General features: G+C 49.3%; 1 protein-coding gene across 4 annotated transcripts in view; it reads right to left on the bottom strand.

The window, feature by feature from the left end:
• FAM13B (family with sequence similarity 13 member B) overlaps positions 1-24,117 on the bottom strand; it is a 446,070-nt gene that overhangs the window by 322,900 nt on the left and 99,053 nt on the right. For all 4 annotated transcript variants that reach the window (XM_085630302.1, XM_085630303.1, XM_085630304.1 and 1 more), the window contains 3 exons: positions 14,082-14,259; positions 2,426-2,570; positions 1,755-1,894 (listed from right to left, as the gene is read on the bottom strand). In XM_085630302.1, the coding sequence (XP_085486428.1) occupies positions 1,755-1,894; positions 2,426-2,570; positions 14,082-14,259 (463 nt within the window). The remainder of the gene's footprint in view (positions 1-1,754; positions 1,895-2,425; positions 2,571-14,081; positions 14,260-24,117) is intronic.

Genomic DNA, 24,117 nt, shown 5'->3' on the forward strand with positions numbered 1-24,117 from the left:
ACAAGAATGAATGTGGGTGCCTGATTTTGATTGTGAAGGCACAGTGGCGGATGAAAAACCTTTTGACATCCATAAACGTTTGGCTGTTTTACAGGAGCTAAATTAATCCAAAGCGCTACAAAGCAATGTCCAAGTAAAAAGGACAGCCACTGGGGGAAGTCAAATCATTCACGGCAAAACCTGTCTGGAACCCTAAACTAGGGGATGTGTCAGCCCCTGGTAAATGGTACCACAGGTACCCAGGGCACTGTGACCAGAGAAGGCCTCCAAGGGCTGCAGCACTTATTGTGCCACCCTTAGAGGCCCTGTACCTTCACAAACCCACACACACCCACCTACACACCTACACACCCACCTACACACCCACCTACACACCCACCTACACACACACACACACACCCCCACACACACACACCTACACACAAACCCACACACACCTACACACCCACCCACACACACCTACACACCTACACACCTACACACCCACCTACACACACACACACACACACACACACACACCTACACACCCACACACCCACACACACCCACCCTTTGCAGGCTGCATGTTTTGGTGCAGAACAAAGTGTAGAGTCAACATGGCACACATCCCTGTGTGCCATGCCCACAAACCACTGCCCTGGCATACATCAGTCACCCCTCTAGCTGGGTGCCCTATGCCAGTGGTGAGGGTACAGGTGCATGAGCCCTGTACCCCTACAGTGTCTAAGTCCATTCTTAGACATTGTAAGTGCAGTGCTGCCAATAAGAGTATATGGTGCTGGGAGCTGGTCCTTACGAACTCCACAGCACCATAATGGCTATACTGAAGACTGGGAAGTTTGGTATCAAACTTCTCAGCACATTAAACCCCCACTGATGCCAGTGTGGGATTTAATGTAAAATGCACAACAGAGGGCCTCTTAGAGATGCCCCCTGAAACTCGACCAACTTCAAGTGACCTGACTGCAGAGGCTGCCACCATCAGATATGTTTCTGGACCCCTAGGTTGAGAGCCTGCTGCTCTCAGGGGCCTGAAACAATGCACATCCTGGGACAAGGTGCCAAGCCTCCTCCCCCAGGATGGGCAGGGTTCACGATTTGCTGCTTTCAGCAACTGGTCCCCACCAGTTCTACCCCCCACTTTTTCTTACTGTTGATTCTTATTTGGTGTTTAGTGCAGGTAGTATAGTCTCCCACTATAGAGTTTTGTTTTTATCACACCTCCGTAGCCAGTAAGTACTGTGAGAATGGTTATTGTTTACTAGCACTTTACATAGATCACTTTTCGGCTTTCCTTCACTTATGTGGTGTACTCTGTGGGTATTTTTTCTCTGTTTGTTTTTGTGTATTTACCCTTGTCAATATCGAAGGCCTAAAGACTTTAGGCTTTAAAGAGGACTCTACAGAACTTATAAGCCAAACAGCTGGCACCAATTCAGATATAAGTAACTCTGACTAGCGGCAATAATGAATGGACAAAACTGCCCAACTTAAAGAAAAAGGCAAAAAGGATGGAGTCTCATGCTCACTTTATGCTTGAGTATCTCAAGGTGGGAGTGATCCAGTCGGGCTTGAGGGTCAGAAGTGTCCCAGCCGTTTGCTGGGGTACGCAAACTCCTGGAGCGCTGGTCCTGGATTGCGACCGGCGCCCCAGGGACTGGATGATCCGCATTATAGAAACCGTCAGGGAAAGGATCGTGATCCTCAATCAAGAGGTTTCAGACTTCGAAGAGTGACTATGGAGGGACTGTTACCTGCTGCTTTCCAAAAGATCATCATTCATTCCCTGGTTGAGCACCTCCTGCGTTTCACTGGTTTGTCCAACCATGTCCTCGGGAAGTTCGTCAGTGCATTCAAGCTGGTCATCGTCTTCTTCCTCTAGCAAGTCATCGATCTGAAAAGGAACAGCAGTGTTAAAACACAACGTCTCTCCAAAGTGTATATGGTGCAGCGCTACACAATGCCAGATGAGCACACCCCAATGTCACCAAACACCGTCCAGGCTGTAACTTCCTCCTGTTAACAGCCTCAGGTTTGAGCACATACTGCACGTGGGCAGACCTGACTGCATTTTAAACATGTCTGTGACACAAACGCAAGGAATGCAGCCCAGGGTATTGGAGGACTCTTCTGCCGGCAAGAGGCAGTCTCTCCGATGGAGTTAAAACAAAAAAGGGTTTTCCCTGAACTAAGACTGCTGCCAGAGTTTCATCGAGGGTGCACTTTAGGTGTTCCCTAGTCAGAGGACAGCTCTTACAAGAAACAGAAGACTTAATTTACCACTTCAGGTGAGCGTCAGTATTTGTAGAGTTCAATGGGGGAAAAAAGTGATAAAAGAGGATTACAAGCCATGACTGCACTTTTGGCCCAACACAGGTCAGCCAAAGAGCTTAGGCATCACAGACAAAGGTAAACCTCTTCTCACCTGTTCAGTGATCGAACTTAAATCGTTAGTAGATGAAAACTCATCATCCTCCGCTTCAAACAACTCAAAGTAGCTTTCCAGGAGCCATCCCACTATCCTGCTGACTGCATCTTGCTCGTTCATATCTTCCACATCCGTGTATATGCTAAAACAAAAACAGAATGCAATCAACTGGCGGTTCTGTGTATAATGACGACAAAGGCATTCTGCAATCACCAAGAAAACGTTCTTCTCTCTGTTCCTGCAGGCTGCCTTGCTGCAGGTAAATGAGAAGTCCCTCTCAGTATGGGACCACCCTGCTGCACATTAAATAGTTAAATTTCTTTATTATTTGGCTTAAGGTCATAAAAGCATAAAAATATACAAATACATAAATTAAATTATTAAAAAAAGAAAGAATTAAGTTAAAGAAGCAATAACAAATAGCTTTATAAAGTGCACTGTAAATAAGAGTGTACTTGCGCTCCTTGCACAGGTCTTAATCTTTTTAAGAAACAATTGAGCATCTCATCGCCAAACTTGTGGGGAACTTGTACAGACCTGTTGTTCGTGCATGGGGGGAGGGGGCTGCTTACAGCCATTGACCTTGCTGATTGGATACAGGGGAACGAATCAGGAGAGAAGGGGGCAGAGCCTGTTAGAGCTCGTAGTCTATTTCATGCCAGCAGAGATGTGCGTGCGCAGAGGGCACGCCAAAGCCAAGCCAGTCTATGCCAATCCATGGCCAGTCACCATGCCCATTTATTTTCTTACTCCTCAGTGGTGCTTAAAAAGCTGTACTCAATAAGCTATCAATTAGCCCCCTATACTCTGGCTAAGCTGCAAAAGCTCGACCTCCTACATAAGAGTGTTGCTTCAGCAGACTCAATCGATCATAGGTTCATCTATGAACCCCACTCCTCCCAAACCTAAAATGGACGAAATCAGGGCCCTGTACCTCAACACCAGAACCATAGTCATCCACCAGATCGAAATCTTTCACCAACTCGACTGAATCCCCGGACATTTTATTGTTGACGGAAGCCTGGCTAACAGACGAATCGTCCTGGACGTCGTTACCTTATCCAAATGAACAGGCCCACAGGCAAAATAGGAGGAGGAGCTGCTATAATTAAAAGCATCTTAAGTTCAAGCCTTTTACCATCCATGAACCTTATGGTCGACTGACTCCTCCCTCATCTGCTCGGTGGTGTATGGACCCCCAGGCCATATGCTACACTTCCCACTACTCCCTGCAGAATCCATGTCCGCTTTAGTCATCGACCATGGAAAAATCCTGTTAATAGGTGCCCTTAATGGCAAGTTACTTACCTTCGGTAATGCCTTATCTGGCAGAGACAGGATCTAGCCGCAGATACCTTACCATAGAATTTTCAGGCATCCGGCTGGATCCAGAAGATTTGATAGCAGTCCCCCCTGTGCACCGATAGGTGGCATCGGTAGACTCTGCTTGACGTTTTAGGCGTCTGCTTGGTCGTCGTCATGACGTCCGCGTCGTCTATATAGGCACCATCTCAGCACGCTTCCAGCTATACTTTTCACGACTTTCCATGCCAGAAGCGCAGAACCATAAAGTGACCATGGTGTGTTAAAAAAAAAAAAAAAAAATAGCACCCTGAAGGGGAACATTCCTGACTCTAAAAACTGATCCACAGTGCAGGGAGGATTGGTAAGGAAACTGCGGCTAGATCATGTCTTTACCAGATTAGGAGTTACCGAAGGTAAGTAACTTGTCCATCTGATAGAGGCATCTAGCCGCAGACTCCTTACCTTAGAACAAATACCCAAGCAAGACCTTCCCTGGAGGAGGGACTGCGGAAAAGTGTTACACCAGAAAGTCCTGTAGGAGCAAACGGCCGAAGTGGAATTCCCTATGGGCCCGATTATACAGGCAACATTGTTTGGAAAATGTGTGCAGAGATGCCGCCGTGGCCAACTGGCAGATGTCGAGGACTGGAACACCACGTTGGAGAGCAGTGGTAGCTGCCTCATCTCTAGTGGAATGAGCTCTAAGGCCTTCAAGAGGTTGTTTCTTGGCCAAAGTGGAATTGGTTTTTATGCAGAGGGATAGTCCTCTTCTGCACAGCACATAGTGTTGCAGTGCGCATTCTTTTCAGAGGGGAGTAGATCTAACCAAGGCTCTCCCCACTGCTGAAAGACCGTGCGCCACCACTGGATGGAGATGCCATTCGTGATCAACTAGGCACCGGGGGCTGAGTTTGTCCACACTGGCATTCAGGAAACCGACCAGGTGTTGAATCACCAGGAAAATGCCCCGTTCCAGCCAAGCCCAGAGGCATAAGGCCTCCTGACAAAGAATCCACGACGCCACCCCACCTGGTTTGTTGCAGTATCACATGGCGGTGGTGTTGTCTGGGAACACCCGAACTAGCCACCCCTTGAGAGATGGTAAGGAGGCTTCCAGTGCCAATAAGATCGCATGAACGTCCAACAAGTTGATGAGGAGCTTGGCTTCCGCGGAGGCCTCAGTGCTCTGATCTGATCCCAGATGGCTGCCCCATCCCAGAAGGGACGTATAGGCCACTACTGTGATATCTGGTGGGTGAAGTGAGAGGGTCCACCTCTGACCCAACAACGGTTTGTCAACCACCACTTGTGAGAAAGTGCCCTCACCACTTGTGAGAAAGTGCATGGTATGCCCCCACTTTTAATCAGGTGCCCAGGGCCTGTGTTCGCTCCCTAAAACTGCATTGAAGCCTAAACCCAATTGGCATCTCTAGCCACGTCAGCCCCTGGTAAATGGTACCAAAGGTACCCAGGGCACTGTGACCAGAGAAGGCCTCTAAGGGCTGCGGCATTTATTGTGCCACCCTTAGAGGCCCTGTACCCCGACACTCACACACTGCCTTTGCAGACTGAGTGCCTTGGTGCAGAACAAAGTGAAGAGTCGACATGGCACACATCCCCATGCCCAAAAACCACTGCACTGGCATACATCAGTCACCCCTCTAGCTGAGTGCCCTATGCCAGTGGTGAGGGTACAGGAGAATGAGCCCTGTACCCCTACAGTGCCCAAGTCCATTCCTGGGCACTGTAAGTGCAGTGCTGCCATTAAGAGTAAATGGTGCTGGTAGGTTGTCATCACGAACTCCACAGCACCATAATGGCTACACTGAAGACTGGGAAATTTGGTATCAAACTTCGGCACATTAAACCCACACTGATGCCAGTGTGGGATTTAATGTAAAATGCACAACAGAGGGCATCTTAGAGATGCCCCCTGAAACTCGACCAACTTCTTGTGACCTGACTGAGTGGCTTCCAAGGCTGCCACCAAAAGACATGTTTCTGGACCGCTAGGTCGAGAGCTGCTGCTCTTGGGGGCCTGAAACAATGCACATCCTGGGACTAGATGCCAAGCCTCCTCCTCCAGGATGGGCAGGGTTCACGAAGCAGACGCTTCAACGGCATACCGCCTTTGTGAGCCTCTCCAGACCATTTGCTGCTTTCAACTGGTCCCCACTGGTTCTACCCCCCACTTTGGGCGGGAGAACCAGCGGGAAAAGCAAGTGAGAAAATGAGATGTGCCCACCTCTGCCAACTCCACCCCTCAGGTGGGGGAGGCGAGGTGAAGCACAACCACGAGTCCCCGCCATCTTGAGGATGGGGGGGGACGCAGCCAACCAGAGAGACAGGCTCCTGCCCCCCACTGGAGAGTGGCAGAATAGGGGGTGTACCCACCCCAGGGAAGGAACCCATTGGTCCCTGCCCTTACCTACCTGTGACGCCCCTAGATTTAGTATTTAGAGGGCACCCTGAATCTTCCTTCCTCAGATCCAGCCTACCTACAAGAAGAAAAGAAAAAGGACGAAGAGCCGTGCAGAGCTAACAAGGATGCCGCCCACTGACTTGGCCCCCCTCTAGAGGACTGTCTCCCCTCGAACCTGCGAAATCCCAGCGTGTCCAGCAGTCAGCAACCTCACAAACCCCGGAGGACAAGCCTGCCTTCACTTCACAGACTGTTTCTCCCGAGAACACCGGACTTGTTCAAACTGCAGCTTCTGGTGCCAGCCAGAGACCGTGAGCCCAGCCCCCTCTGCACCCGCCGAATCCGGCCCGAGCAGAAAAACACCACAAGGAGGTCCCCCCGGCGATCCTGACCAGAGATCCGGCGCCACCTGACCTGCCTCAAACCTCCAGACGACGCCTGCAGCCTCAATTCAGAGGACCCCCACTACTGCGACAGGAGCGGGTAAGACCATCCAACGCCCCAAGGCACCCCTGCACCCGACGCCCCACGGCCCTGTGTGTCCCAACCGATGGTGCCTAACCAACCCACGACATCCCAACTTACCCCTCAAAGTGTTGGTCGCACCCAGAAGATCCCCATCCCAGAGCCTGCAGGGTTTCTTTGTCCAGGAGGTTCTCCAATGAAAGTAGGGCACCCGACCTCAAAACAGCCCCTGCACCCGGCCACCCTAGCGCCGCTGAGGGTGCACCTTTGGTGCTACTTTGGTCCCCAACTTGCCCTGAGCTAAACCCTAGGAGCTTTGCTCCTACAACCCCGTGGCCTGCATGCCAGCAACCACCAACCGGAGGCCCCCTATCCCCCATTGGATAACATTGGGTCTCAACACTCTGCCCCCGGCCGCCCTAGTGCTGCTGAGGGTGCAACAACAGTGCATCACTGACCCTGGGAGACCCAGAGTCTAACCCCAGAACCCTAACTCCCAGAGCGGTTTACTTAAGTGTGAACCGTTAACCTGTTTTCCTCCCATAGGATAACATAGAAACTTTTTGGAGAAAAAGTGTCAAAGTGTGGAGTTTTGAAACCTAAAAATATTCTTTAAAAATCGCACAAATAACCAAAACATGTTTACTTATCTGTTTGCAGGAAATGTTCCTGTGCTGAATCTAGGTATCCAGCACTGAGTTAGAAAAGTAACGTGAAAAGTAACTTACCTGCAATTTACTGTGGAAGCCCATTCATTTCAATGTACTGCTCCAAAAAGTTTTCAAGTGTGGAGTTTTGAACACTGAAAATATTCTTTAAAAATCATTTGAATAACCAAAACGTAATTTTTTACCTGTTTCCAGGAAATGTCCCAGTGCTGAATCTAGGTATCCAGCACGGAGTTAGAAAAGTAACGTAAAAAGTAACTTACCTGCAATTTACTGAAAAAGCCTATTCATTTCAATGCACTGTATTTGCTAAGTGTTGCATACTACTGCTCCCCTGTAAATCGAACAAAGTACAATTTCTATTGCATTTTTTCAAACTGTTCTATATCCAGTAGCTTATTACTGTAAAGTATTTAATGCTTACGTGTACCAGGCTTGCTTGGTTCTAAAAATAAACAGTATATTTTTATACAACAATTGGCCTAGAGTTCAGTTCTTGAGTGTGTGGATCCATTTGCTGGCTGAGTGTGTACAACAAATGCTTTACACTGTCCTCTTATACTGCCTCACTGCTCGACCAAGCTACCACTTTAGAGAGTGAGGTTCTACCTAACTTTAACCTCTGCCTACCTCTGGGGACACTTGGACTCTATACACACTATACCTCATTCTGGTGTAGTATACCTAGAGCCAGTTTTTTACACCACTGTAGATCGTTCGCAGGTCCTTCGGAGATCTGGACCAGGTCGATAAGATTTCCCTGATGCTGCGCCACTGGAACTTCAGGTCCCACTGCAGAGCCCCCATGTGCCATCAGGCAGGATTCACCAGTAGAATGCAGGAGGCCATGAGGCCCAGCAACCTCAGTCAGTCTCACCGAAATCCAGGATAAGGCTGAAACATCAGGATCATAGCCTGAATATCCTGGGCTCGCTGCTCGGGAGGATAGGCCTGAAACTGCACTTGGTCCAGAACAGCTCCAATGAAAGGGAGCATCTGAGAGGGAGTCAGTTGAGACTTCCGCACGTTGATAGTGAACCTGAACAAATTCAGGAGGTCTGCCATATTCTGGAGGTGGGAGACAACTGTTTGGGGCGAGCCTGCCTTCAAAAACCAGTCTTACAATGGTTCTGTTGGGAAAGAACAATTTCTTCACAGAAAATAGGTAAATCATAAAGTATCATACATATGCAATATGGTAGGAACACAGACAAGTATGCGCTTCTCAAAAAAACAGTTTCTCTTATTTTTAAGCAGGGCAATCTTAATATGCATTTACAAGGCTGTCAATTTATGCAAAATCATAGTGACATAGTACAGTGAAAAGAAGTGCTCAGTGACTGTGTTGCCGTGTCTTATATACAAGTGTTAAAGTGGGATAAGTTATGAAAAGGAAAACGAATGAACAAAGTGGTCAGAACAACGTAACAGACAATGTCTCAGGTGAGTAGCACAACTGCTTATTATTTAAGACCAAGCGACTTGGTATAGCTGAGCCAAATCCTATCCTAGACGTTTCGACCCTAACAGTGTTATGTAAATGTCAAAGCGGGTCTTCTTCAGGACTAGGGACAAAGATGACAGCCTGAAAACGAGAGGGATGTGTGTCAAAAGTAGTGTTCCAACCAATCGAAGGTACGAAATGAAAGGGAAAGCGCACCAGAGCTACTCACCCATTATGGGGGGTGGGGAGGGTGGGGGGGGGGGGGGGGGGGGGGGGGAATTCCCTCGGAATGGCCTTGCTGACTATGGACACAGTGACCTAAAGCTGCAGCCACACGCCGTGCACGTTGTCATACCTCAGCCGCAATCGGTCCCTTTATCGAGCTGGACAATCTCATTCAGTACTACCATGACACGAAGAAACATTGTCAGGTACGCGGAATAGCTTCCTGGCCTCCCGTAACTTCTTCTTCTCCTTTTGAGCATTTAAGTTAAGTACGCCTGGTCACTTGCAGGATTTGTGACCAGCACGCTTCTGTGGAACTCCATTTGGTTTTGCTTTACCCCTCGGCTAATCACGGCCACCCGTGTGTCTACTTGATCGAGGTAAGCCCGGTTCCAGTTGACCCACTTGTTTTAGTTTGCCCGCTCCTCTGAACATTTACTTTGCCCCTCAAATTGAACTTGACTCACTCGACCCGCTGGTTTTATATTTCGATTCACACGACTGCAACGACTCGTCCTTGAAACCACTGCAATTTCTTTGTCTCTTCCTGAAAACCACCAGGCAAGACCCTCCTTTATAACAAACATGTCCCGTTGATTTCTTCATGCCATGGGTCTCCATAATTAATCATTCACCTCCATTATCTTAACGTCACTGGAAGCCCATAGTCAACAAGGCCATTCCAAGGGAATTCACCCCTATAATAGGCGAGTAGCTCGGGTCTGTGACCCCTTTCATTTCGTACCTTCCATTGGTTGGATCACTACTTTCTGTCAAACAAGATACCCAGGTAGGAAAATGTATCCACGGCCTTCATACTACATGAACCCAATCCAACATTTGGGAGCTTCTTTGGAAGCGCCCATGTCCCCATGACATTGGATTCAGATTCAGTGACCCGTAGGTCCAAACTATCGATAGATATAGATCTATCTTGTAAACTCATAGACCGGTATCTGCAGGGGCCTCCGTTCTTGCTATGAGCACTGCATCATCTGCGTGGAGGCGTATTGGGACAGAATGAAAATATGGCACGTCACCCAATTAGTGTATAATTAAAATAAAAATGGGGCCCAAACGCAGCCCTACGACACCCCGACGAGTGCACTCTCCGTCCCTCCCGGATCATGCACCGGCAGTTGCCGGAGTGCAGTCTGATGCCAGTTAATCATGAAGACATGGCCTGCAATGTGGGGATTGGCTGGTGCTACAGACTTAAAATATTGAGGAATGTATAAAAATACTAAATGAATGCATCTGCAGGAGCACTGAAAGCGGTAGGAGCCATGAAACAAGAGTCAGCTCATGTTAAAATGTGTTCGGACTCGGCTCATCTTAGAAATGTAAATGAACTGTTGTAGACCGAATCAAGGCCCAAACTCAAAAGATTGTCTTTTTTTTCAAATTATAAAATCAACTTTGATTTGTCTCATATGCAATGCAGGAGAATAGTACACTATGTACACACGGCCCGAGTCCAGATTGGAGTAGGTCACATTTTTTTATTGTCTTGTGTACAGATGAACAATAAATATGTATATTTCATTTATAAATGTGGTTTTTAGGTGGTCATTGCATATTATTAGGTAGGCCTACGATTGGACTTGATACCCTTGTTTTGGATGTTTTAATAATGAGAAGCCACATTTGTGTACAATCGTACACTACGTACAACTATGCAAGCGTGATTAAGAATTCACTAAACATGTCCGCACGTACTTTTGGAAGCATGGCCAGGTTGCAGCAGCGGAAGGACAGGTTTTCAAATTCCTTAGGATTTGTGAAATGGGTCCTCCGGGAGAAGGGAGGTGGATTTGTGAAATGGGTCCTCCGGGAGAAGGGAGGTGGATTTGTGAAATAGGTCCTGCGGGCGGAAGAAGGGAGGTGGATTTGTGGAATGGGTCCTGCGGGAGAAGGGAGGTGGATTTGTGGAATGGGTCCTGCGGGAGAAGGGAGGTGGATTTGTGAAATGGGTCCTGCGGGAGAAGGGAGGTGGATTTGTGAAATGGGTCCTGCGGGAGAAGGGAGGTGGATTTGTGAAATGGGTCCTGCAGGAGAAGGGAGGTGGATTTGTGAAATGGGTCCTGCGGGAGAAGGGAGGTGGATTTGTGAAATGGGTCCTCCAGGAGAAGGGAGGTGGATTTGTGAAATGGGTCCTTTGGGAGAAGGGAGGTGGATTTGTGAAAGGAGGTGGATTTGTGAAATGGGTCCTCCGGGAGAAGGGAGGTGGATTTGTGAAATGGGTCCTCCGGGACAAGGGAGGTGGATTTGTGAAATGGGTCCTCCAGGAGAAGGGAGGTGGATTTGTGAAATGGGTCCTTTGGGAGAAGGGAGGTGGATTTGTGAAAGGAAGTGGATTTGTGAAATGGGTCTTCCGGGAGATGGGAGGTGGATTTGTGAAATGGGTCCTTTGGGAGAAGGGAGGTGGATTTGTGAAAGGAGGTGGATTTGTGAAATGGGTCCTCCGGGAGAAGGGAGGTGGATTTGTGAAATGGGTCCTCCGGGAGAAGGGAGGTGGATTTGTGAAATGGGTCCTCCGGGAGCAGGGAGGTGGATTTGTGAAATGGGTCCTCCGGGAGAAGGGAGGTGGAATTGTGAAATGGGTCCTCCGGGAGAAGGGAGGTGGATTTGTGAAATGGGTCCTTTTGGAGAAGGGAGGTGGATTTGTGAAATGGGTCCTTTTGGAGAAGGGAGGTGGATTTGTGAAATGGGTCCTCCGGGAGAAGGGAAATGGATTTGTGAAATGGGTCCTCCAGGAGAAATGAGGTGGATTTGTGAAATGGATCCTCTGGGAGAAGGGAGGTGGATTTGTGAAATGGGTCCTCCGGGAGAAGGGAGGTGGATTTGTGAAATGGGTCCTCCGGGACAAGGGAGGTGGATTTGTGAAATGGGTCCTCCGGGACAAGGGAGGTGGATTTGTGAAATGGGTCCTCCAGGAGAAGGGAGGTGGATTTGTGAAATGGGTCCTTTGGGAGAAGGGAGGTGGATTTGTGAAAGGAAGTGGATTTGTGAAATGGGTCTTCCGGGAGATGGGAGGTGGATTTGTGAAATGGGTCCTTTGGGAGAAGGGAGGTGGATTTGTGAAAGGAGGTGGATTTGTGAAATGGGTCCTCCGGGAGAAGGGAGGTGGATTTGTGAAATGGGTCCTCCGGGAGCAGGGAGGTGGATTTGTGAAATGGGTCCTCCGGGAGAAGGGAGGTGGAATTGTGAAATGGGTCCTCCGGGAGAAGGGAGGTGGAATTGTGAAATGGGTCCTCCGGGAGAAGGGAGGTGGATTTGTGAAATGGGTCCTTTTGGAGAAGGGAGGTGGATTTGTGAAATGGGTCCTTTTGGAGAAGGGAGGTGGATTTGTGAAATGGGTCCTCCGGGAGAAGGGAAATGGATTTGTGAAATGGGTCCTCCAGGAGAAATGAGGTGGATTTGTGAAATGGATCCTCTGGGAGAAGGGAGGTGGATTTGTGAAATGGGTCCTCCGGGAGAAGGGAGGTGGATTTGTGAAATGGGTCCTCCGGGAGAAGGGAGGTGGATTTGTGAAATGGGTCCTCCGGGAGAAGGGAGGTGGATTTGTGAAATGGGTCCTCCGGGAGAAGGGAGGTGGATTTGTGAAATGGGTCCTCCGGGAGAAGGGAGGTGGATTTGTGAAATGGGTCCTCCGGGAGAAGGGAGGTGTATTTGTGAAATGGGTCCTTCGGGAGAAGGGAGGTGGATTTGTGAAATGGGTCCTCCAGGAGAAGGGAAGTGGATTTGTGAAATGGGTCCTGCGGGAGAAGGGAGGTGGATTTGTGAAATGGGTCCTCCGGGAGAAGGGAGGTGGATTTGTGAAATGGGTCGTCCGGAAGCAGGGAGGTGGATTTGTGAAATGGGTCCTCCGGGAGCAGGGAGGTGGATTTGTGAAATGGGTCCTCCGGGAGCAGGGAGGTGGATTTGTGAAATGGGTCCTCCGGGAGCAGGGAGGTGGATTTGTGAAATGGGTCCTCCGGGAGCAGGGAGGTGGATTTGTGAAATGGGTCCTCTGGGAGAAGGGAGGTGGATTTGTGAAATGGGTCCTGCAGAGAAGGGAGGTGGATTTGTGAAATGGGTCCTTTGGGAGAAGGGAGGTGGATTTGTGAAATGGGTCCTCCGGGAGAAGGGAACTGGATTTGTGAAGTGGGTTCTCCGGGAGAAGGGAGGTGGATTTGTGAAGTGGGTCCTCCGGTAGAAGGGAGGTGGATTTGTGAAATGGGTCCTCCGGGAGAAGGGAGGTGGATTTGTGAAATGGGTTCTCCGGGAGAAAGGAGGTTGATTTGTGAAATGGGTCCTCCGGGAGAAGGGAGGCGGATTTGTGAAATGGGTCCTCCGGGAGAAGGGAGGTGGATTTGTTAAATGGGTCCTCCAGGAGAAGGGAGGTGGATTTGTTAAATGGGTCCTCCGGGAGAAGGGAGGTGGATTTGTTAAATGGGTCCTCCGGGAGAAGGGAGGTGGATTTGTGAAATGGGTCCTCCGGGAGAAGGGAGGTGGATTTGTGAAATGGGTCCTTTGGGAGAAGGGAGGTGGATTTGTGAAATGGGTCCTCCGGGAGAAGGGAGGTGGATTTGTGAAATGGGTCCTCTGGGAGAAGGGAGGTGGATTTGTGAAATGGGTCCTCTGGGAGAAGGGAGGTGGATTCGTGAAATGGGTCCTCCGGGAGAAGGGAGGTGTATTTGTGAAATGGGTCCTCTGGGAGAAGGGAGGTGGGACTTTAGTTCCTCTGCACATGAAGAACAAAGGCAAAGTTTTTTAAAAATGCTGACATTTGCTATAAGATGCCATGTCGCGTATTTGTTTTGTGAAGCGCTGGCTTAATATTGCCTCTGTGCTCAAACATCACTCCTGCAGGAGAACGAAAGGCACAGGCACTCACCCCCAGTGCAGAGGGAGGCAGCAACACACAAACATTCCCACAGCCAGGGGTGCAAAGGTCCAATTTCCAACAGTTGCCGGCTCACCCAGAGGCACAGTTCTCATGCTTCAATCTCTAGAGACAAGTGTCCCCAAGAATGAATGATTGGATTAGTTGTTTAACCAGCAGTTCACAATTTAAAACTTCAATCCTTCCTTCTACATCAGTGTGTAAAGCACCAAACAACAAGTGGGAAAGCTCCTTACTGGAAGACATCTGGACCGAAGACCGCTGCTACCGCACTCGTAGACCACACTTCTTCATTCTGAGACACCACGTTGGAGAGAAATCGGCACAGAAACTTTAGCAAACTGAAGTTTTGGGCTGGAAGCTGCTGAAGGAGGTACTTTAACTTCTTCCCAAACACATCTTCATTAGTAAAATCTACAAGGAAGGATATTTTTAGATTAGTAAACCTGAAATCCTATCAATGAATCACATTTAGGAACCTTGCAAAAAAAGGTGCCTTTGGGAATGGATTCTCATGAACCTAATAGAATTGTGTCACTGGGGGACATTTCTTCAAGATCACCCCTCATAAGCCATTCTGAAGTCCTGATGCAGGTCACGCAGCAAAGCGATGGATTTGGACTGCAGGTTTGTCAAACAGTGAAATGGTTTGATGCGCTGCTCATAAAAAAAAAGACAATTTTGGCAGTTTATAATTCATTTGGCTTTAATATTCGTCACATACGATCACAGATTTCGAAGCTTGCGCAGAAAAAATATTGCTTGAAGTCAACAAAATGGAGATGCAATGTGCTGTATTCCACAGAATCGAGACTTTGGAAGGAAGTAGCATATTGTGTTCAAGAGCAGAAAAGCAACAAATGGCAAAACACATTTGGGGAAGGAAATGGGCTGAAATATCAGATGCACTAAACACGGGCAAAATAACAACGGCCCAGATAATTGTACAAATAAAAGTACAAAGAATTGCAACTAAATTGAATATTCTACAATTAGCCAAATTTTATCCAGGAATTTCTGCAAAATTTTACTTATTAGTAGAATCAATGCGCAAATATAGAGTTCTACCTGGGGCAATATTGGCCATGCACGCGGCAACATCAGCAAGTGTGGGGCAAGATCGGCCATGCACGTGGCAACATCAGCAATGTGGGGCAGTATCGGCCATGCACGCGGCAACATCAGCAAGTGTGGGGCAAGATCGGCCATGCACACGGCAACATCAGCAATGTGGGGCAGTATTGGCCATGCGTGCGGCAACAGCAGCAATGTGGGGCAATATTGGCAATGCGTGCGGCAACAGCAGCAATGTCGGGCAATATTGGCCGTACGTACGGCAACATCAGCAATGTGGGGCAATATTGGCCATGCGTGCGGCAACATCAGCAATGATGGGGCAATACTGCCCATGCGTGCGGCAACATCAGCAATGAGGGGGCAATATTGGCCATGCACGTGGCAACATCAGCAATGTGGGGCAATATTGGCCATGCACGCGGCGACATCAGCAATGTGTGGGGGAATATCAGCCATGCACGCGGCAACATCAGAAATGTGTGGCAATATTGGCCATGCGTGCGGCAACATCAGCAATGTGTGGGGCAATATCGGCCATGCGTGCGGCAACATCAGCAATGTGTGGGGCAATATCGGCCATGCACGCGGCAACATCAGCAATGTGTGGGGCAATATCGGCCATGCACGCGGCAACATCAGCAATGTGGGGCAATATTGGCCATGCACGCGGCAACATCAGCAATGTGTGGGGCAATATCAGCCATGTGTGCGGCAACATCAGCAATGTGGGGCAATATTGGCCATGCGTGCGGCAACATCAGCAATGAGGGGGCACTGTTTAGAAACTTAAGACTGTAAAGTAGTTAGCCCTTAGAAATACTGTGTTTTTTAAAATCTCTATTAAGACTCCACTAACTTTAAACACCATGACATACTGCAAGAGTCCCTTGTAAAATGTACCATGGGTACCAAGGGCAAGGCCTCTAAGGGCTGCCGCACTTATTGTGCCACCCTTAGAGGCCCTGTACCTTCACACATATACTGCCTTTGTAGGCTGCGTGTTTTGGTGCAGAGCAAAGTGAAGAGTCAGCATCCCTGTGTGCCATGCCTACAATCCACTGCCCTGGCATAGGCAAGCCACCCCTCTAGCTGGGTGCACTATAACAGTGGTGAGGGTACAGGTACATGAGCCCTGTGCCCCCTACAGTGTCTAAGGCCATTCTTAGACATTGGAAGTCCAGTAATGCCATTAAGAGTTTATGGCGCTAGGAGTTTGTCATTACAAACTACACAGTACCATAATGGCTTTACTGAAAACTGGAAAGTTTGGTATCAAACTTCTCAGCACATTAAACCCACACCGATACCAGTGTGGGGTTTAATGGAAAATGCACACAGAGGGCATCTTAGAGATGCCCCCTGAAAACTAACCTACTACTAGTGTCCAGGCTGAGTGGCTGCTTTCAGCTGTCACCACCCCACATGTTTCTGGACCCCTGGGTCGAGAGCCTGCTGCTCTCGGGGGACTGAAACAAAGCACATCCTGGGTCGAGGTGCCAAGCCTCCTCCCCCAGGATGGGCAGGGTCCACGAAGGGGAAGCTTGAAAGGCTTTCTGCCTTTGTGAGCCTCGCCAGACCATTTGCAGCTTTCAGCAACTGGTCCCCACTGGTTCTGAACCCCATTTTGGGTGAGAACCGGCGGGAAAAACAAGTGAGGAAGAGAGGTGTGCCCACCTCTGCCGACTCCAACCCTCAGGTGGGGGAGGAGAGGTGAAGCACAACTCCAACCACCTTGCAGATGGGGGGACTCAGCCAAACAGGGAAAGGCTTATGCCCCCCTCCCACTGAACTCACCCCAGGGAAAGGACCCATTAGTCTCAACCTTTTACCTACCAGTAACGCCCCTAAATCTAGTATTTAGGAGCACCCCTGAAGGATAAGTTACTTACCTGTAATCCTAGTTCTCTTCCAGGGGTATCCTCAAAGTCATAAGCGCTGAATATTCCCGCAAATGTGCGGGGACCCCGGAAATATTAAAAATTATATATGAAGACCATATATATACAGCTCTGTATATGTATACACATTTTTTCCAAGCAAATGCAGCCCCCATAGAAGGCTAAACAATGTATATACAAATATCCAATAATGCATCATAGGTATAAAAATACACCTAAATCTTTTTTTTTCTTTTTTTTTAATGAGGTAACACACTCATAACAAAGGAAAAAAGAGCACTGTGCAAAACACAGAACCATCCAACATTGTTAGCCTGCAGGCTGCATTGCAATACAATACCATAGAGACTGAAAAGCCTTGTACAGGTAAAAACTGGCACCGTGCCTTTAAGGCAGCCCTGACTCCAATATCCCATCATGCCTCAGGGGTGACAGTTGGGTCAGTTGTTCTTTGCGGGACTGTAGTCCTACATACAAAGATATAGTTCCTCCATGTTAAATAATACAAAACTCAAAATTGCCTGGGGAGGCGGGTGGGTTGCTTATGACTTTGATGAAGATACCCCTGGTAGAGAACTAGGATTACAGGTAAGTAACTTATCCTTCTCTTCCAGGGGATCCTCATCAATAGTCATAAGCACTGAATAGAATAGCAAGCCCACCTTCCACCTGCAGGCAACTGAGAACTGCACTATACATGGAGAAATAAACCATAGACAAATTCAGTTATTGAACAGATTCCTCAAGGAGGCTTGCCCTACTTGAGTGTCTGCTCTGGTGTCCGAATCCAGACAATAATGCCTCGTAAATGTGTGGACAGATCTCCAAGTGGCTGCCTTGCAGATCTCGGAGAGTGGGACATTATTAAGAAAAGCAGCAGTAGCTGCCTTCCCTCTTGTGGAGTGCGCTTTAGGCCGAGCGGCCAGTGGCTTCTGCGCCAGCTGATAAGCCAATTTAATGGCGGACACAATCCACCTAGCAATGGAAAGCTTAGATGCAGCAAAACCTGTGCTGACAGCACCATAGTTAACAAATAAGTGGTCAGCCTTCCTGACAGCCTTAGTCCTATCTAGGTAGAACTTTAGAACTCGCTTGACATCTAAAGAGTGCAACGCCCTCTCAGCTGGCGATGAGGGGTTGGGAAAAAAGGTAGGTAAGGAGATACTCTGGTTAACATGAAAATCTGACACCACCTTTGGTAAAAAAGATGGACGAGTTCTCATCACTACCCTATTCAGATGAAAAATTGTATAGGGCTCTTTAGAACAGAGGGCCTGTATTTCGCTCACCCTACGTGCTGAAGTGATAGCTATCAAAAAAGCTGTTTTCCACGTAAGGTGCTGCAAAGTAGCTTTATGTATGGGCTCGAAAGGTGAACTCATGAGTTTTGATAGAACCAGGTTCAGCTCCCAAGAAGGCGAGGGAGGGCTCACTGGGGGGTAAACCTTCTTGAGCCCCTGCAGAAAATCCTTAACCACCTGCAGCTTGAAGAATGACTGCTGCGAAGGGGAGCGCCTGTATGCTGCAATGGCCGCTAGGTGCACCTTAATGGAAGAAAATTTCAACCCCAGTCTGGCTAAGTGAAGGAGATGAGGCAAAATCACTTCCTCCTGACATTTTGTGGGGTTATACTGATGTTGCATACACCATACATAAAACCTCTTCCACTTACAGAAATAAGAGTGTCTTGTAGAAGGCCTCCTAGCCTCCTTCAGTATGGTCATACACTCCTGAGGAAGGTTTAAATGGCCATACTGGAGGACTTCAGGAGCCATGCTGTTAAGCTCAGCGATGGAAGCCTGGGATGGTAAATCTTCCCCTGCATCTTGGTTAACAAGTCCGGTCTGCACGGCAGGCGCTTGTGAGGTCGGATCGACATGTGGAGGAGATCCGTGTAACACCACTGCCTTGGCCAGTCCGGTGCTACGAGGATCATCTTGGCAGACGAGTGTTGCAGCTTGGTCACCACCTTGGGGATCAGCGGGAGCGGCGGAAAGGCGTACACAAATGTCATTGACCAATCGATCAAAAGGGCATTCCCTATGGATCCTGGTCGATGGAATCTTGAGGCGAAGCCTCGGCATTTCGCGTTGTGTTCGTCCGCGAAGAGATCTATTTGTGGACGTCCCCACTCCTTGAAGATACCCTCTAGTACCTCGTCGTTGAGTACCCAGTCGTCTGGATCTTGAAAATGACGACTGAGCAAGTCCGCTTTTACGTTGAGCTCTCCTGGCAGGTGCACCGCCTTTATTGAAATGTTCCTTGCTAGGCTCCAGTGCCACAGGGACTGAGCCTCCAGCGAGAGCGTCCTGGATCGAGTACCCCCCCCCCCGTTTGTTCAGGTAGTACATTGTGGTGGTATTGTCCATTTGTACTAGAATGGGACTCGTCCTGATAGCTGGCAGGAATGCTTTGAGGGCTAAGTGGACTGCCCTGAGTTCTAGCATGTTGATGTGGTACAACCTTTCGCTGCTTGACCACCGTCCTTGAGTCTGTAGGGATCCCAGATGCACACCCCAACCCTCCAGGGATGCGTCGGTGATCAACGTCTGAGATGGGGGTTCTTGATGGAACAGAAGCCCCACCTGTAGATTGAGTGGTTTCAACCACCACTTGATTGATTGCCTGGCCGCTGCGGAAAGACAGACTGGTTCCTCCCACAGTGACTTCCTTTTGTCCCATTTGTCTTCCAGATCTTGTTGGAGAGGACGCATCCTCAACCTGGCATTGGGCACCAGGAATATGCAGGCTGCCATGGCCCCCAGCAGAGACGAAATCTGTCGCCCTGTAGAAAGCTTGTTGGTCATAATCTGTTTTCCTTTGTAGATCAGGGATGACCGTCTCTCCTCCGAAGGAAAAACTTTTCCTACTGCGGAGTCTATAGTTGCACCGAGGTAGTGTATCCTTTGGGTTGGTGTGAAGTTGGATTTCTTGAAGTTCACCCTGAGCCCCTATCTGTGACACAGGGTCAGGCAGCTTCCCAGCTGTGAGTGCACACTCTGAGGCGATGGTCCTTTTATCAGCCAATCGTCGAGATAGGGATAGACGAAGACTCCTGCGCGCCTCAGTGCAGCCGCTACTACTGCCATGCATTTTGTAAATACTCGAGGGGCCGATTTCAGGCCGAATGGTAGGACCTTGAATTGATAGTGAGAGGTCCCTACCATGAACCTTAGGAATTTCCGATGAGACTGTAGTATGGGAACATGAAAATACGCGTCTTGCAGATCCAGCGAGCACATCCAATCTCCTTGCCGGAGATGCGGATATATCTGGTGAAGCGCAAGCATGCGAAACTTTTCCCTTTTCATATGCTTGTTTAGTGTTCGTAAGTCCAAGATGGGTCTGAACTCTGCTTTTGCATTTCTTTTTTGGAGTAGACTCCTCTTCCTCTCTGCGCCCTGGGGACTTTTTCTATTGCTGATTTGAGCAACCGGGTCGCTACTTCTTCTCTTAACCTGCTGAGGTGCTGAGATGATTGTACCGGGTGGATCGAGGGAGGAGGACTCCGGAAACGAAGCGAGTATCCATGTCGCAGTATATTCAGAACCCATTTGTCCTTTGTGATGGATTGCCACTCTGGGAGATGGTGTGCAATACTTCCTCCCACCGGAGCGGTGGACGGCCTTGGAGGAAGCAGGCTCTCATTGCTTTCCTTGAGCCTGGTTTCCACCCCCGGCCTGGCGGTTATTTCCACGTCCCCTGGATGATCTCCGGGACTGAAATTGCTGTTTCTTTTGCCCTTGTTGATCTTGGTTTTTCTGACAGTGAGGGGTTTGAACCCTCTGCTGGTAGCTACGCCTGTCGGTTCCCCTACGGCGACGGAATTCTTTCCGTTTCTCTAAGCCCACAGCTTTCATGGTGTCGAGCTCTGAATTCATCTCATCGTCCGCATGAGAACCGAAAAGCAAACTACCCGAGAAAGGCAGATTTAGAATCCTTGCCTGTGCTTCCGGTTTCAAAGCTGTGAGCCTCAGCCAAGAGGACCTTCTGGCGGAAATCCCGTGAGCATATGAGTGCGCTGCCAACGTTGCCCCATCCGCTGCCGCGCTGATCACTTGGTTTGAAACGAGACTGCCCTCATGCAGGATCTCTTCGAAGTCCTTTCTGTCTTCGGAAGGCACTTTTTCTATAAATCGCTGCAGGGAATCACATAGTGATCTGTCGTAGTGCCCCAGAAGCGCTGAGGCACAAGCCACTTTCAGACTCGAGGCCGCCGAGCCACATACTCTTCTGCCCCAAGAGTCTTGCGATTTACTGTCTTTATCCGGCGGCACTGTGGATGAGGATACCACTGAATGAGTTTTTCTGGCAGCAGCTGTAATCACCGAGTCCGGTGGAGGGTCCGCCTTGAGAAACAGAGGATCCTCAGGGGCTGGCCGGTATTTAAGAATCCGCGCCGGCGCGGATTTGATAGACGCTGGCGTTAGGAAGATGTCCATTACTGGTTTAAGCAACCCAGGGACTAGAGGCAACACTGGACGAGACACTGCTCTCTCATGAAGGGTCTCGAAGATGACCGAAGAGGTGGTTTCTTGAACAGGCAAGGGAATGTTCAATTTAGTCGCCCCTCTGCACAGCACATCCTGAAAAGTGGTGATATCGTCCACTGGCGACACTCTAGATGGAGGAGTATCTGTGAGTGTAGGTGAGTAATCCCTTCTGGACGAACGGCTTGACAAGGAAGATGAAGGAGACCTCCGTCGCCTTTTCCCTGATCTGATTGATTCTCTCCTCTGAGAGGTAGACCTCGATCGCCTTCTGGGCGAGCGTGAGCGCCCTTGCAATTCTCTTCCTCGAGAATGGGACCTTGCTGGTCGTAATGTTTGATCCAGAGTCCTTAGTCTTGTTAAGGACTCCTTAACTGCCTGAATCATGGAAGGATTCGGAGGCATTTCCCTGACGGGGCTCTGAGGTAGAGCATGGCCCTCGTCTTGAGATGTATGCTCCACCGGAGGAACTAGAGAGATACCCACAGTTCTGGTGATCCGGATCTTGATCTTGAATCCTGAGAGGCTGAAGGGGAAATGGAGATCGGACGCGATGAATCTTGCTCCGATGTGGTATATATCACCCTATGAGGAGACTTGCGTCTTGATACTTTCCTGAGTGTCAGACGAATGTGTGACGTTTCCTGGTATCCCACCTCTGGGGACCGTCTCGACGGTGATAGGCCTATCACCGGAGACCTGGACTTGGACGCCGAATGGATCACCGGCGATGTGTCCTGCCTCGACGTCTAGAGCCTTGTCGTCGACGGAGGGCTTGTCCTGGACGGAGGTCTAGAACCCAACTGGGAATCTGGCCTCGACGTCACCATCTTCTCCGGTCTGGAGAACTTCGACGACGGAGGCACCCGCCTCGACGTCGACTCAGACGGAGGCACCCGCCTAGACGTCGACTCAGACGGAGGCACCCGCCTCGACGTCGACTGATGCGAGGATCTGTGCCTCGGTGTCGACAGCACCTTCGAATAGGATCGCCTTTCTCTTGACGGCGAATCATGTCTCGACGTCGAGGATCTTGCAGGATCTTTCGACACCGATCTGTGCCTCGGCGTCATCGTTGATTTCGACGTCGAACGCCTGTGATGTTCCTGCGACGTCTACTTCTCTCTTGGCGTCGATTTTGACGTTGAGCGATGTCTTGACGTCGAACGGTGTTTTCTCGACGTTGATCGGCGATGAGCCTCTTTCGACGTCGAAGGATGTTTTCTTGACGTCGAAGTAGCCGACGACGAACAAATGCGCTTTGCCGCCGGATCGAGCATCGACGTGGACTTTCGTTTGGAAGCATGACTCCCCCTGGACTCCTCACCTCTCAGAGACGATCCCGCCGCTGGAGTCTTCGACGCCGAGCCCGACGCCGATGGAGAACAGTCAGGGACCAGCTGCTTCGACGTCGACCGCTCCAAAAGGCCATAAAGTCTGATTCTCTCTCTCTCTTTCAAAGTCCTCTTTGAAAGTTCTTTGCAGTGACGGCAGGATGCAGGAGAGTGAGACTCTGGTAGGTAGACAATACACACCTCGTGATGGTCTGAAGAGGCCTTTTTGCCACAGGATGGACACGGCATGAATAAAAAAGGCATTTTTCTGACAGAAAAAGTTGTTTAATTCAGTGAGAAACCACAGATAAACGCTTCCCTGATAGAAAAGTAACCAATTCTTGACTGAAAAGTCAAAAAAGAAGAGAGCTGAATTCCAGGGTCCTGACAGAAGGAGCCGGAAAGAACAACTGACCCAACTGTCACCCCTGAGGCATGATGGGATATTGGAGTCAGGGCTGCCTTAAAGGCACGGTGCCAGTTTTTACCTGTACAAGGCTTTTCAGTCTCTATGGTGTTGTATTGCAATGCAGCCTGCAGGCTAACAATGTTTGATGGTTCTGTGTTTTGCACAGTGCTCTTTTTTCCTTTGTTATGAGTGTGTTACCTCATTAAAAAAAAAGAAAAAAAAAAAAAAAAAAAAAAAAAGAGATTTAGGTGTATTTTTATACCTATGATGCATTATTGGATATTTGTATATACATGGTTTAGCCTTTCTATGGGGGCTGCATTTGCTTGGAAAAAATAATATATGTGTATACATATACAGAGCTGTATATATATATGGTCTTCATATATAATTTTTATTATTTCCGGGGTCCCCGCACATGGGCGGGAATATTCAGTGCTTATGACTATTGATGAGGATCCCCTGGAAGAGAACCTTGCTTTCACAGACAAGAACCTGCAAGAAGAAAAGAAGAACGGCCGACCAGCCGTGCTGAAGCTAACAAGGACGCCGCCCAGTGAATTCGCCCCAGCCCTACCGGCCTGTCCTCACCTCGAACCTGTTCCAGTGAAATCACGGTGTGTCCTGCAGCCAGCAACCTTGAAAACCCCAGAGGACCTGAATGCCTCAACAACAAAGACTGTCTCCCGTGAACACCGGATTTGTTCAACAACCACCTCTGGCCCCGGCTGGAAAACGCAAATCCGCACCACTCAAACCTCCGCCGCCCACGGCCCAAGCTCGAGAGGATAAACACCACAATGAGGTCTACCCAGCGATCTTGACCCGAGATCCGGTGACCCCTGACCTGCCTTAAGCCTCCAGCAGACGCCTGCAGCCTCAAACCGAAAGGTCCCCCCCCAACCACAACCAGGAGCTGGTAAGATCTAACCCTAAAAGGTACCCCTGCATCAGATGCCCCACAGCCTTGGGCGGCCCAACCTTCAGTGCCTTGCCAACCCTTAACTTCCCAACTTACCTCTCCAACTGGTGGTCGCACCCAGAAGTCCTTCGATTCCCTGCCT

Source organism: Triturus cristatus, chromosome 10, assembly GCF_964204655.1.
Source record: "Triturus cristatus chromosome 10, aTriCri1.1, whole genome shotgun sequence".
Classification (NCBI taxonomy): domain Eukaryota; kingdom Metazoa; phylum Chordata; class Amphibia; order Caudata; family Salamandridae; genus Triturus; species Triturus cristatus.